The sequence below is a fragment of the Colletotrichum chrysophilum genome, assembly GCF_026319265.1.
Source record: "Colletotrichum chrysophilum strain AFK26 chromosome Unknown scaffold_234, whole genome shotgun sequence".
NCBI lineage: Eukaryota > Fungi > Ascomycota > Sordariomycetes > Glomerellales > Glomerellaceae > Colletotrichum > Colletotrichum chrysophilum.
Window position 1 is genome coordinate 11,950 of NW_026517521.1, and position 14,786 is coordinate 26,735.

General features: G+C 52.3%; 6 protein-coding genes across 6 annotated transcripts; 3 read left to right on the top strand and 3 right to left on the bottom strand.

Moving 5' to 3' along the window:
• Positions 1–1,062: 1,062 nt before the first annotated feature.
• Positions 1,063–2,962, top strand: COL26b_013496 (uncharacterized protein; the record flags this gene model as incomplete). Its single annotated transcript, XM_053186094.1, has 6 exons — positions 1,063–1,202; positions 1,258–1,613; positions 1,670–2,436; positions 2,508–2,633; positions 2,714–2,794; positions 2,846–2,962. The coding sequence occupies 6 exons, from the start codon at positions 1,063–1,065 to the stop codon at positions 2,960–2,962; spliced, it is 1,587 nt and encodes a 528-aa protein (XP_053029951.1).
• Positions 2,963–3,388: 426 nt separating this feature from the next.
• On the bottom strand, positions 3,389–5,331 carry COL26b_013497 (uncharacterized protein; the record flags this gene model as incomplete). The annotated part of the gene is made up of 4 exons (XM_053186095.1): positions 3,389–4,320; positions 4,377–4,719; positions 4,768–5,038; positions 5,096–5,331. 4 exons carry the CDS (start codon positions 5,329–5,331, stop codon positions 3,389–3,391), a joined length of 1,782 nt encoding a protein of 593 aa, XP_053029952.1.
• A 1,110-nt stretch (positions 5,332–6,441) lies between these two features.
• COL26b_013498 (uncharacterized protein) lies at positions 6,442–7,523 on the bottom strand (the record flags this gene model as incomplete). The annotated part of the gene is made up of 2 exons (XM_053186096.1): positions 6,442–7,385; positions 7,436–7,523. The coding sequence occupies 2 exons, from the start codon at positions 7,521–7,523 to the stop codon at positions 6,442–6,444; spliced, it is 1,032 nt and encodes a 343-aa protein (XP_053029953.1).
• Positions 7,524–9,640: 2,117 nt separating this feature from the next.
• On the top strand, positions 9,641–10,586 carry COL26b_013499 (uncharacterized protein; the record flags this gene model as incomplete). The annotated part of the gene is made up of 2 exons (XM_053186097.1): positions 9,641–10,107; positions 10,160–10,586. 2 exons carry the CDS (start codon positions 9,641–9,643, stop codon positions 10,584–10,586), a joined length of 894 nt encoding a protein of 297 aa, XP_053029954.1.
• Positions 10,587–12,126: 1,540 nt separating this feature from the next.
• Positions 12,127–12,711, top strand: COL26b_013500 (uncharacterized protein; the record flags this gene model as incomplete). Its single annotated transcript, XM_053186098.1, has 1 exon — positions 12,127–12,711. The coding sequence occupies one exon, from the start codon at positions 12,127–12,129 to the stop codon at positions 12,709–12,711; it is 585 nt and encodes a 194-aa protein (XP_053029955.1).
• Positions 12,712–12,907: 196 nt separating this feature from the next.
• Positions 12,908–13,979, bottom strand: COL26b_013501 (uncharacterized protein; the record flags this gene model as incomplete). Its single annotated transcript, XM_053186099.1, has 2 exons — positions 12,908–13,215; positions 13,436–13,979. 2 exons carry the CDS (start codon positions 13,977–13,979, stop codon positions 12,908–12,910), a joined length of 852 nt encoding a protein of 283 aa, XP_053029956.1.
• Between the last annotated feature and the right edge of the window lie 807 nt (positions 13,980–14,786).

Below are 14,786 nucleotides of genomic sequence, written 5' to 3' on the forward strand. Positions count from 1 at the left end.
AAAGATCGACAGGGCAGACACGCCCATGCCCGACAGCCGCTGATTGGTCACCACTAGATTGGAAAAGGCGCGCGCCTGGTTTGTAACTTGCTCGACATTTTGATTATTCGGGGAACATTATTTAAGTACTGCCGCTAAAAATATCTAATTCCAATGGATAGTCCCTTACTTTGCCTCTAAAGCTCCGGTGACGAGTCACAGACGTCGGTCAGTCTTGTGCATTGGGCCTGTGAACTTGTAAACGATTCGATCGTGGCTCTTGATCAGGTCGTTGTTCTTTTCTCCCACACATATATCAACACCTTGTGTGTTACGTTTCTTGCGATATGATCATATCTACCGCGTAGACTACGTGCCCGTCGTCGGTCGTAGACGCTCCTTCAAGAGTCCGCTTCGGGCAACGAAAAGGGGGCCCCTTGACAGCCAATCGACCTCCTGATGGGCCGTCTCCTGTGCCTTCCGTGGATACATCCGCGGTAGACCAAGTAACCACTTAGAGATAGTGTTCCGGGAGACTGTAGCAGTGGCCTCAGGGTGATGCGACGCTGCTCATGGTGGGAAGTATCTCAACAATGATCTTCAGCGTGCTGCGATGTAGCGCCGGGAGCTGACTTTTGCATCGTGACTTGCTACCATCATTCGGGTTGAGAATATTACTTAAGTAAGGTAAGCAGTCTTGATGAGCTGCGTGCACATATGAACCATCCGAATATATTCGTTTACCCGTCATGGGAGCAAGACGCGAAGTCCAGCACTGTTCTCACACAGTGCCTAAGGCTCAACCCCGACTCCTAAATAAACATCGCCACACCCTCCCCAGCAACGACTGAGGAACTACATCCACACTTCCTGAGCGCACCTTCTACCTTCTTCACTTTTCAAAATCTCGTCGGCTGCCCATTTTTCTTCGCCTTCACATCAAATTCCCATCCACCTCAACCTACTCTACTTCCTTCTGCGTATCCAACCCCTATTCTCATCCGCATCTCAGACATCCCGACAACTTTGACAAAACTCCCGAAAGCACACCTCTCTATTAATCGGCAGAATTGAGATCACAAGATGTCGCTCCAGTCGACGTGGGAGTCCCATCCTCTCGGGGATATGGATCATGAAGCACAGTTTGACTGGCCGTGGATTTCCCAAGATCAAAATGCCAACCCAAACACCGACCCCTTTCTTTTGGGTCGTCTATCTACCGAGTGAGATAATGAAGTTCCCGAAAAGCGTTTCACGCGATTACTGACGCATCAATAGAGATGGAAACGCGTGGATTACTAATGATCTGCCGCTGCTTCTCGATCAACGCGCTGGCGCAGACGCGCAAGTCGCGTCAGTGTGCACGAGAAACAACAATCTTGAGCCCTTCGACCCGAGCCTACATGATTCGTCGCGTCAGCCGACTGGTAGTGCTCTAATTCCAGCTTCGATTCCTACGTGCGCGGCTCCGTTGCCGACCGATGACGTTGGCCGCAACAACTACGTCCCCCAAGAACTGCACAACGACGGATCAAGCGAGAATGCAGAGGACCTATTGCTCGTCTTCCTGGATGAAGTCATGGATGAGCAGACTTCTTTGGAAGTGAAGAAGGTCGTCTTCGGCGTAATTGTCGGTATGTCATCATCATGGCCAAGAAACACCACTTATGTCCCTCTAACAAGCTCCCAGATAAGGTATTCCCCTACCGATCCAATGACGGCTCGCGAGCCTTTCCATCCGTGGACTTCTACGACACACTTCTCCATAATGAACCCAACCCCGACATCCGCCGAATTGGAAGAGATGTTGCCTTCTGGCTTAGCAATATGTCCACCGATATCGTGGATCACTACGTGAAAGTCATCACCGAATACAACAACACATTGAAGGCGGCATCCCCAGAGGGTCCGCAGCAGCCCAGGCTTGTCAAGCCATTAAAGCGCTCTGGCAAGGCTAAGCAGATCACCGACCACCAAGATGTGCTTCTCAAGAATGAACTTCAAACCGCACTCACGTTCGCGTACCGCGGTATCATTGACGATATCGACCAGGCGGTGGCGCTGGGGAAAGCTTACGAGCATCACTTCCGTCAGGAGTCGACGCCTCGCGAGGATGACCCGACTTGGCCAACCACGAGAGAAAAACGGCAAGCGTACGTTAAGCAGATGTACGAAGCAATCGTTGATACCAGTTGCTTCCAAGAGAAGACCGACGCATTGCGAAAGAAGGCCCAATTGGACTCGAAGCAAGACGGCCTCGACGTTGTTCGTAGCACCACAGGCGAAACCGTAAACAAGCCGGGCCCGTACTTGAAGCGTAAGCATGGACAGGAAAAGACTAGAAAGATCCCTGGGATCTCTCACACAGACTCCATCTACGTCAATCCCGACAGCACACCGGCTGATCTCCTACGAGCCGCTGCTCGCTGTGACCTCTCGGATGTCGAGGTCGAGCTCGTCTGTTAGAAGCTTTTGGTAAGTGCTGACTACTACTTGATGCTGGTAGCCAAATCTAACGCATGGAACAGAACTCTGCCATGGACTGTCAGGAGGGATGGGAGCTGAGGCTCCGCTGGACTGGGGACAGCTGCCCTAAATGGGAGCGATTCGACAGCTTTGCGGATCGCTGGGAGAAGATGTGCTTCAATATGCAGGTGAGCAAAATGGCATAACATGGCCTGATTCTTGAACGTCAAATACTGGAGACCGACTGACACACGAATCTCATGAATAGAACCACAAGGTCATGCTGCACTCTGCGCTTCGAGGAGATTGGACACATAGACTTGCTGCTGGCCCCGCCGCCGAGCGAAAGGTAACTCGCGTTCCCATACATCTGCGATTCCTTGACTGACTTGCCTCGCAGCTCAAAATCAACAACAAGCAACTGAATGCCACCCGCGATATCCAAAACCAAGTCGGAAGGGAGAGCATCAAGCGCAGGAAGCTTGCGGAGAAAGCTCCTGACCACATTGAAGAATGAAAAGCAGTCGGAATTGTACCAGACTCGCATGGCCACTCATGCAACGGTTTGGCTTGACGCGAACGAAAGCGTTTGTGGGCGTCTTAGTGAAACCATCTGCTCCGGTTGCGATAGTTGGTTCTGTCACATTGTCATACGGCGCAATAGCGATAAACGTTGGAGAAACGGCATGGGGCAAACGTCGGCGTTTGGATGAGGTGCTGAAAGAGCCTGCCTTATTTCTTTGGTCCTTGTTACATGGCATACGGTATGGAACGTATATCCCACGCAAGGAGCAAGGAGCATACAATAGGACTCGTATATAGACGAGGCATGGTTCTATGGTGATGCGTGATGATGAGAACGGGAAATCACCTTCTTGGAATGGTCTTGCAAATAAAAGATTGATTAATACTGAGGTGTTCTTCCTATTGATTGCTAGCAGGCCTAGAAGACCAGTCCCTTTGTTTGAGTCATCTTCTTGAGGTTATAGTTCTTGATCATGAACATGGCCACAAATCCAAAGATCATAACTGACGTGCCGGCAGCCAGCATTCTTGTCTGTGCATACCCATACGCGTTTTGAATCGCGATGCGCTCATCGCGGCCGACGGGATAGCTCAATTGCGTGTCGAGGTCCCCGTAAATGTCAGCCACACTGTCCAAAGCAGACGCAGGAAGGTACCGTTCCAAGGCACCATCAAAAGTGTTTGTCCAGATTGCGGCCGACACAGTATTACCCACGGAACCACCGATGTTGCCGCACACACTCAGCAGAGCAAGGGCTGCGGCGACATGCTGGTGGTCAACGGCAGCGAGAATAGCGACCTGCATGCAAAGGATGAAGACACTTCCGCCAATGGAGGTGAAGATCTGGCACATAACAAGATATCCAACGCTTTGGCCAGGCCGGCGGAAGTAGATCATCAGGCCCTGGCCGAAGGTGTAGAGCGGGACCGCCACGAAAAGGAGCCACCTGAAACGGCCGGTCTTGGAGATGGAGAATCCAACGATAAAGAGCAAAACGCCAGAGACAACGTCGAAGGTATTGCTGATGTACCCTGCCTCTGAAACGGAGACGTCGTTCACGACCTGGAGAAAAGATGTGAAGTAGCTATTCCAGCAGTAGTATGCGACCTGGTAAGTGATGTCGAGGACACAGGCACCCATGACGGTTCGATCGGCAAAGAATTTGAACTTCAAAAAGGGTACCGGGGCGAAAAAAAGCTCGTTGAGAAGGAAGAGTCCAAGAACGACGAAGCCGGTGACGATCATCGCAATGATGTAACCGGAGGACCAGCCATCAGGAGCAGTGCTGGCAAGAGAGAACGGGAGAAGGAAAGTGACGAGGCCACAGGCAAACAGAACAACTCCGAGGACTATAGAGTAGTAAGTTAGTCCAGTGTAGCGCTGGCGCGCAATCCTTGATACATACCATCAAATTCCACAAGCGCCCACCAGATGTTCTGCAAGAACGACCGACCACTCGGTTCACGGACCAAGACACCTCTCTTCTTGGCCTTGTGGATGTTCCACTTGAGAATGCCATACAGAGGAGCGGCAACGACAGGCAAAACGATAGAGAAGCATCCAAAGCCCCAGCGCCAGTTGACGTTATCAAGGAAGCCTTCAGCGGACTTCGGTCCAGCGAAAGCGGTGATGATGTAGGGAGACGAAGTGAAGGCGAAGGCCAGACCTCGGTTCTTCAGGTTTGTGGAGTCGGCCGTGATGACATCGATGCTGTAGGTAAGGCCGGACCACCCAAGTTGCCAGAACACCTGAGTTCAGGTTAGCATCATCGTGGGGCAACTTTCGACGGCTCTTACGGTAGCTGCGCAGTAGGTAGCCAGATTCTGACTGCCAGCCAGCAGAATCATTCCGAGAGTAGCGAAGATGACCATGAGGAGGAAGCCTTCAGCTCTGCCCCAAAGATCCAAGATCTTGGCCAAAGGGATATACACCGAGGCCGTCATTGCGCTTGAAACGATATCGATGACGGGGAGCAGGGAGTGCGACTCGAAATCGCTGGCTGCATACGGCGTCAAGCTGTACAGGACCGAGCTCTGGAATCCGTTGGTAAGGTAGAGCAACCACATGCTAGATTTGTGTTAGATCATCGCTCAGATGAGAACAAGGGTGTGCCAAGATTCCTACAAGATGAAGATGGCAACCAGCGACTCTGTGCCCCAGGTCAGAGACAAAGCTTGCGCCAGCTTGACACCATGCTGCACATTCTCGCTGGGAAGATCTTCGACGATCTTTTCGTCAGGGATATCAGCGGCTTCCCTAACAGCGGCATCGTCCACTGGTTCGGGAGCCGCGACAATCTCGTCTTCGGTATTGGCACGCTTGCGGCCGAGGGCCTCTTGAAGTTTCGAAAACACTACCATTATTGCGCGGAGGGACGACGGACAGAGAACAACAGACCATATGTCTCACAAGGAGCAGGCAAGTCAGATATAATAAGTGAGTGCCAGGCAGACGAAGAACTTTTGCGCCACCGTCTCTCAACCCACCTCGGGACGCCAACCATGCATCTTGAGCCTAGCGCTTTACGTAAAGGACCGTCGACCCACGCGCATTCCTTCAACACCACGAATGATGAGGGGACGCCATCCGAACATCGCGGTCGAGAAGCACCGAAATCGTCTAGTGCTTGGCGCGACCCGAGGACACGGGAAGGGAAGACGATCCTTCGGGTCGGGTAGGGGCCCGTTTGCGGGTCCTCAACATGCTTGGCGATGCCTCCGATGCCGGGTTCCCGACTTCAAAAGGGTGGATGGTGGGAGCATCGTGAAGCGAGCACCAATCAGAGGAGATGGCATCATCTGATTAGATTGATTGATAAGGGATAGTGAACGCGCAGACTCTGACACGCGTTGCCAATCCTGGTATCGCGGCCGGGAAGACTACCACCTTTGCAGTTAGCTTGGGGCGCGACTGAGCACTTTCTTAGGTCTGGATGTCTTGATGGAAAGCTTTTTGCGCTATTGGATTCCATTCCGCGTCGAGCCGACCTATTGAGCGGGTTTCTGTCTCCATAAATGTTCGCTAAACATGCTGGCTGCGGACGTATGATTCGTGGACGCTGGCGGACTTTGGGCGGGGAATAGGCTTGGTATGGTGCTGGGTGGTGCTGGGGACGCAAGACAAGCTTCCGGAGCAGTGTTCCGACTTGCGTGATGTGAAGTCCCCGCGGAAGTGCTGCATGTCAAGGGCACGACAGTCCTGGCCATCAGCCCTACACAACATGAATATTGCGCGACTTCATGGGATTGGCCTGCAGAGGATGAGATGCGGTTGTGGAAGAACCCATGCCAGCGTTTGGAATCAGCCCGTGAGCCAGCCTCTCGGCGCACGCGAGTTCAGTTAACGGAGTGAAAACGGAGTGAAACAACATCCAGAGCTACTGGATGCGAAAGGAAAGAAAATAATCATGGAATTGGCCACAACGTGCGCCCTATGTGGGAGCTAGTACTAGTCTGTCATTATGCGCCATTTTACATGTTTACCACCTTCAGACGGATGTTCTCGTCGACTAAAACCATTTGGGACGGCTCAACCAGGTCCCACTCATCTTGATTGAGGGTGCTGGGCTCGCTGGCCACGATGGCATGGCGGCCATGATCATCCTTCGCATAGAGACCCCTCTCTTCGTCAAGACTACCATCACCCTTGGTGTCGTCCGGATGCCCAGTGTACTTTCTGTTCATGGTGGAACCTGCCTTCATAGAGTAGTATAGACTCGGAGCCTCTACACCGGCTGGACTAGCGTATCTCAGAGCAACCATCTCAGACCCAGAATTGATGACCAGATTTAGGGTGTTTTCGACTTTGGAGTTGCCCGCAAACTCTTTCTGCATATTCTCGACCATAACGATTGTTTTCCTCATCGCTTCCGCCAACTGATGAACGCCATACAGTGACGTCCAGTCCCCCTCTTCTCCGCAGAGCATGAACATGTACAGGGCTCCCAAGTGCTCAGCATCCGTGGTGCCAAGAATCGCCGTCTGATACCTCAGTGGGAGATACTGCAGAAGCGGTGTTCGGATCGAGGCGAAAGCGCCTACAATGCCGTTGTGCGCGAAGAGATGCCGTCCGAAGGTGAACGGGTGGCAGTTGGTCTGCACCACGGGCGTGAGCCCGGGTGCAGCTCGGACGTGGGCAATGATCGCTGTCGTGCTGGTGCCGCGGGCAATGTTCTGGAGAACAAGATCGTTCATGGGTGGGCGAATATTAGTGTACACGATAGGCCGGAGTAACTCTTTCCCACGGCCGTGTTCTCCGGTCGCGAACTCTCGCTCGACGGTTGAGAACCATCCCACCCCAAAGCCATCCATGTTGCTGAATGCATTTGGAGAGCCGGTGTCACTGGCAGCGGACACGGCCATGGACTTTTGTGGGTCAAATGAAGTATGACCGGATGGCAAGAAGTGCTCATCGACTGATCTTGTTAACATGTTTTCCGGCCCTCAATCTGAAAGCTGAACTCACCTTGCTTCACAACGGCATGACGGGGTCTGAGGATTAGATCCTCAAGGAGCTGAGGCTCATCTCCCAAATACGCGAACCAGCGGCACATGTTGACATTCAAGGAGTCTCTGTCACTCGATAGACAAAGTGATTCGAAAGAGTCTCTTTTGCTGTGTATTCGATTATAATCGGAAATTCCGCTGCTATTGCATCGGGAAACTGAGGGAAGTCCCCAGACCGCCCCTCTCTCCCATATGTCATTCACGCTCGGGCTTGAGGCTTGTCTCACTAGCCATGCGAGGAGACGCTGACGTCACGCACGTTAAAGTTCGAGTACCGCCTGTCACTTACTCATATAGATCTGACTCCAAATTCTGATCATTCAGCGTCGGTGTTCGTTCGCTGACTTTGTCCAAGAATACGGATGTTTGAAAGACGACATGTTGTGAGGTGTAATTTCGTCAGGTGGTAGTGTAAGAACCTAACATATTGGGGGAAGAATCGGTTTGCGACGTTTCCAGGGCAATAAGCAGTATTTACAGCAAAGCGACGAGATGAGATGTAATTAAAAGCAATTTGAGTGGCAAGAACGACACTTGTCGTTTCTTGCAGTTGGAGTATGATGGCTTCTCGCGACGCATGCTGACTCTGGCCCCGCCCCGGAACTCTGATCCTTCCGGTACACGACGGAGCCGAAGCTTTGACAGCTGGGAATGCCCGCGTTGCGCTTAGCGACCGTACTTTGAAGGATTCCAGGACACTTAAACAGAGAAAGACAAACACCTTGGGGTGTTACGGCGGCTAAGCGCCAACCTCGCCCCTAGGTTGCAATTGTTGGCTTGCGGACAACATCCGATGCTGACTGGCCGGGACCACCCGCTAAGGGCAGCCACAAAGGCTTAGCTAAGGACCGGAGCCTGTTGTCATGGTGGTTTGTTTCAAAGCGCGCATCGCCACATGCTCGAGCCTGGGGTCCTTTCAGAAGTATGCCTTGGTGGCTGGCCGTTTGTTTTGTTCGGAGTTGAGCAAGTGAGAATGAATGGCCTTGTTCATTCAAAGGGACTTCGGCGAGGTCTATGACGTAGGAGATCGATGATGACGGGCACCCAGTTGAACTGGGGACGCAGTGGCACGGCAAAATCGCGAGCTCCATCCTGAGGAACTCATGGGGTCTTGTAGACGAAGCATCCAGGCTCTTTCAGCCTCAACACTGAGTGATGGGACAAGACCATATCTCACTCGGGCGGCCGCTAAATGTTGCGGACTTGTCATCGCACATGATGTGAACAGGGCTGTTTTGCCTCATTCGGACGCTGTCACGGACCAAGGCCTTACTGTGGGGACCAAGAAACCAGCTAGAAACCATTTCAAAGCAAGAGAGAAGGGGAAGGATCATCAGAAACTTAACGGCGCAAGAATCTAACTATTATTTGGTACTTTTGTGGAGAGTATCGGTGGAAGACTGACACGATTCATCCTGCAGACGGGCGGCATTGGCCCAAAACAAACTGGCGGGAGAATCGGTCGGCCACTGCTGAAATTGGGGGGCGTTTGAGGCAGCACGATTATGGTTACTCGTGAAGCTTACTTTGCCCCAAAAAGCGCTAGACTCGGCCAAGGGTCCGGATCCTTCGCGCCCAAAAGCAACCCATCTTTGGCGCCGATCTCATCCCACGCAGCTCGTCCATTGGACCACGAGGTCACTTCGGCGGCTGAGTCTCTTCCAGGGGCAGTGCCTTGCTTTGCCCTCATTGCTTGCCTTCCCTCCGAATATTGCACTTTCTGCTGCCAGCACCCGATGCTATTCCAAGATGTTATCGTTATTACGTCGTGAGACTAGGTAGGTCCCGGCCAGCCTCCCACCCGTTTGCCGCCAGCCCTACCGGCCCAGACGGTGGATGGAACGGGCTGGCGTCCAGATTGTGTCTTAGACTTGTTTAGCTTAGCTAGCACATCTATTGCTTACAGCCCCCTCGCGACCCCCTGATCCGCGTGATGGCACGTCTTGTCAATCCTTCAAGTCACTTTCTCCTGCTCTCCCGCCGTCTCTTCTGTCCTTTCTCTTTGTCAATCCCTCTCCGGTCTACAAGCACCTCAAACATTTCTGCCTGCTCTTCCTTGTCACTGTCAACCCGCCCCGGAGTACCCGGGTAAATCACCCTTCAATTTAAGCATCTCCCTTCCCACCTCCAAATCTCAGACAGCCGCTCTTTTCTTGTGTTTGAGATGGCATCTCTGCATCCGCACGACCACTTTTACTCAGGCAGAACAAGCGGTTACAGCAGCCACTCCGTGTCGCCCGAAGCCGAGAAGATGCTCAAGAACCCGAATGGCTCTCCGGGCCCCGAGTCCGGTGCCATTCCCGATGGACTGGAAGTGAATCAGGGCATGGATTTCAACAATGCGCCCCAGCCGTATTATCCCCAGTCGCAGCACCAGCCCGCGCCGTACTATGACCACCATGCGACGTCGCCTCAGACGCAGTACACGCAAACAACCTACACGAATAACCACACTCCCGTCGGCGTGCCACCTGCAGGGGAGAAGGGCGACCCGCGTGATGGGAGGATATGCAGCCTGCGCAAACCTACCTTCTTCTTGATGCTTGTGTCCCTCTTCCTCCTCTGCGCTCTGATCGCGGTCGCCGGTGCCCTTGGAGCTGTTGTAGCCCAGAAGAATTCAGAGCTGGCAAAGTACGTGTCGTCTGTTTTCCGTCCATTATTACAGGAACTAACGTTGTCGCAGAGCCACGGCATCTGCAGCCGCCGGATCATCCAGCACATCGACGCCCTCCGGAACAGCCAATGCCATCCTCGACCTCAGTAAACCCGCACCTACTGACACGGCTGTCAAGAAGGGTGAATGCGGCACTAGCTCAAGCAAGCCGACATGGGAAGTCCCAGGAACGAATCTCACCTTCGAGAAGGATTGCGGCAGCGACTACATCTACAACGACATTGGCAAGGTGCCGACCACAAACATCGAGGAGTGCATCCGACTCTGTGCTGTCTTCAACGTTAATAAGCAAACTGAGCTCGGTCGCTGCGCCGGCATTGTTTATCTCTACAAGGATGATCAGGGCAACGACGACCCGTATTGCTGGTTGAAGTACACCAAGAACACCAACCAGATCTTGTCAAAGGACTACACGGAGTCGGCATGGATTTTATAGCGCAGACGCTTGTTCATGAGATGATGACGATGTTTCTAGACTGTATTATACCCTTTTGCATCAGCGAACGAATAATTGAAGATGATCTGAATGCCCCGCCTCGTTCATTCACGATGCGATCGCCAGCACTTAACCTCCGGCTTTTCCCACGGCTCGTCTAGACCAGGTGAACCACGACAATGTTTGTGCACCTCAATTCGACCCTCCCCCGAGGAAGAAGACGCGCTTGAATGCAAACATGTTTTTAAATGTGCAAAATTCCGGCGCACTCAACTCAAAGCTCTTGGGCATCTCCTCAAAATGGCTGAGTAGGAGAGCCTCGAGCTCTCGGTTCTGCTCATCTGTCAGATGTCGGAGCAAGTATGCAACGCTGAGGTGAAAGCCATATCCGTCATGTATCGGGTGCCGGATGTTTAGCTTGTCTGCAAGCCTGTTCCGCAGGCATCTGAGTCGCTCCGTCTCGGCCGGCGTGCGCCCGTCAAGCCGGACGCCGATGCCGATTTCCAGTGGGTCAAAACCCCTCACCGTCATCTTGTACGGGGGCGCATGCTCATCCCCGAGATCAAATGCAACCAGAGCTTTATCAAACTTGGAGTTGCACTCCTCAAGAGGGGCATCGAGAGATAGATTAGATGGCCAGTATCCAGGTTTCCGAACTTGATCACACACGCCTTCGAAGACTGTCACGTGGAAGCTCGTCGGTGGTAGGAGGGTGATCAAAGAGGCGAACTTGCTGGCTGCGAGCTTGTCGCAGAGCGCCTGCATTGAGGCGTAGAGAGGATCGGACGGGGGAAAGATGACAGATGATGGTGTTTCCTGGGAAGGCCTGGACCGCCCCGTCGGGAGCGAACTTGCTGGGAACCCCGGCCGGGTACTGAGGACGTTCGACGTGGGGTTGCAGGTGAGCCATGATGTGTCTGCGGCTTTGTATGTTTGTTCGCAACAATATGGTACCCTGATATTGCAAAGTCAAGATGGTTGCCTATTAGCTGAGAAAATTGAGGGAAGACAATGTCGAAGCCGTGTTTGTTGTTGCATCCTCCGGTTGATGGGCAGCTACCCACGTGGGCAAATCATACACGCACCACACGCTGTGGCTGCTGCATGTGGCTGTAGCAGTACCAAGGAAGCTTGTGTGGCATCAGTCTTGCTGACTACTGACACCGCCGTGTCTCGGGGCCTAGCAGTCAAGACTCCGGGCCTCGATGGGAGGCCGGCGCCGATTGAGGGGAACGATGACGGGTGATTCCTAATTAACTTAGGAGTCTTATGGCCCATAAGGTGCTATTCTTATACAGGGGCTGATAAGCAACGTTGCGTGCTGACTATGTTATCGCCTACAGCGGAACTTTTGTATGAAGAGTCATTTGATGACACATATTAAACCACAAGAAACCCTCCGCCGAATGACTGTTCTCTCGCGTCTTTTAAAGAGAAAAGGTCAAAACCTCCATCATTATTGTGCAAAGGCAACTACTTTTGAACTTACGACAACTCACCTCAGGGCGAAGATTTCGGTCACATCGGCTTGGCATGCAACATGGCGTCCCCGTCTGATCTGCCCACGCCCATTCTCACCCTCTCAAAAAGCATCCTCCGACCGTATCACCCTTCAGATGCACCATCCGTGGCCAAAGCAGCAAACTCCAAGGCCGTCGTCGTTCATCTCCGCAACCAGTTTCCGCACCCATACACCCTCGCCGACGCCGAGAGTTGGATCTCAATGAACCAGACACCTCCGTACCGCAGCTGGGTCATCATCTGCCCCACATCGGGCCGAGCCATGGGTAGCATCGGTATCATTCCCGGCAAAGACGTGTATTTGCGGGGTTATGAGTTGGGATACTGGCTGGGTGAGGAATTTTGGGGGCAAAAAATCATGAGCGAGTTGGTTCCTGCGTTCGTGAAGTGGATGTTCGACGGGATGGGTGAGGAAAAGGCCGAGGTTGAGAGGCTATGGGCTGGCGTGTTTTCTGAGAACAAGGCGAGCCAGGCCTTGCTGCAGAAGAGCGGGTTTCAGCTTGAGGGCAGGCTTAGGAAGGCGGTGTTCAAAAACGGTGTCTTGATGGACGAGATGGTGTATGCCGTAGTCAGGGATGACTTGACCGCCCTTGGCTCAACATGAAACCAAGAGACATCGCCTTATCATGATTCGGCAGCATCGAATATGTTTATGTATGATTTAGGGACTTTTATTGATACGTCTTCATGCTCGTAAGAATGCTGATAGAGAGTGATTTGCGAAGTAATGACACGAACTCAACAGGCCTGTTATTGCTTCATATGGCGCTCCTACAGGCTTGGGCTTTCTGAGCTTTCGCCTAGGTAGAGAACCGGCCAGTGACCGCTTTGGCGGTTGGCTTCTTCTCGAACGCGCTCCAGTCGTACCGCTTCAGCGACTCCTCGACACTCAGAAGTTCCTTCTTGTCCTCATCAGTCAATAGATCCATTCCTTCCACGATCGTAATTCCTTCCCACTTTGGGGGATAATGATCGTGGAGCCATTGGAAGAACTTCCATTGAGATAGCTGCTCTTGCGCCATGGAACCCCAAAGCTCAACGTAGCTTTCAGGGGAAATCTGCAATGCGGCAGTCGCTCCCTCCTCCGGGGCGAGGCCGGTAGCTCGCCCTCAGGCGGCGAGGTATGACTCCATGGTCAGAGTTTCCACGTTGCATCGAACAAAGGAACCCGGAGGTGGTGGGCGCTTCACCAGTCTTCGAACGAAGATGCCCCCGTTGATTGCAGGATCCCCAACACATGGGTGTCGGGTACAAGGTGACATACTTCTTGGCGCTTGGCTTGAATTCAGTTAGTCCATGTCTTGATGATTTGAAGTGGATAGTTCTACTAACGACGTAGATGGGCTTGAAGATGTCGTAGAGCAATGCGTTGTTGGCGAAGACGGTGAAAACGGCAAATGTTGTCTTGGCGGCAAGGTCGGGCATTTCCTGCGTGACATACGTGACAATGCGTCCCTTCCCTTCAAGATGAGGACAGATTGCCTCTCCGTTGGTAATCATGCTTGTGTGAGGACCGGCACTGAACACGAGCCTCTGAAGAGACTGGTTCTTGGCTGCCGCACGTGCAATCTTCTGGCCCTGGGCGAACTCCAGCTCCAGAGACTTCTCATCTCCCAATTCGAAGAACGTCTCGTAGTAATCGGTGAATGCAAAAATTGCCGTGGCGCCTTGAAAAGCCTTCTCGAGACTTTCTTCGTCATTGAGATTTGCAGAAACGACTTCGACGCCTTTCGCGGAGAGTGCCTTTGCCTTTTCGCTTGAGGTGTTTCTTGTGGTACCTCTCACCTTCCACCCTGCTTCGTTAAGAAAGGCGTTGACAACTCCTCCACCCTGACCACCAGTTGCGCCAATGACCACAATGAGATTAGACATGTTTATAAATGTTAAGATGGCACAAAAGAGATTTTCAGTTTGTTCATGAGTAGGCTGATGGGTTCTGTGAGTCATGTATTATGTGGCATCGCGTCCTCTTTATATCTATGGGGAGCTGTAATGAAACTGGCGATTCCAAAAAGATTTGGCTCTACGATTGGTACACAAGACATCAATTAGAACACCAACCGGTGGGTGGAATCCGCCATTCGGCTAACTAAGCTGGTTCGGACTTCTGAATTCGCCGATATATTCACACAATGTGTACTGTAGCTGACGTAGTGCTAGGAAAGAATAATGAACCACGTGTACTTCGACTGTATGTTGTAGATGTGACTTTCGGCAGAGGAATGGTGCACGTGGTATCGGCACTCGGCAACCATCACATAGCCGAGGCGAATGGTCAAGGGACGGGATTCGCTGCACCAAAGTCCGTCATTGCAAACGCTGCCGACCAAGTAGCCATGTTCATGTTGTGAAAATGACGAAGTCGATGCTATATTCAACCAACTTCATCTTCTAAGTCAATGAGGCAACTGCGAGTGATCATTCCAAAGAATGATACGAGCTATCCACCTCCCAGTGCCTCACCCGGCCTTCTTGATTCCAAAAGTCCGTCTAGCCAGGGGATCAATCCCATTGCCCCCAGGTAGATTTGAGTTATCTTGAATCTTTATACTATCTCAATCTTATGGAAGTGCTTCTACATGCAGCCAGTCATGGTTTCAAAAACATCGAAATCCATTTCGAGGATGTCCATCAATGAAAACCCGGAGTCTGACACTTGCTCAAAAGGATGGAATCCAC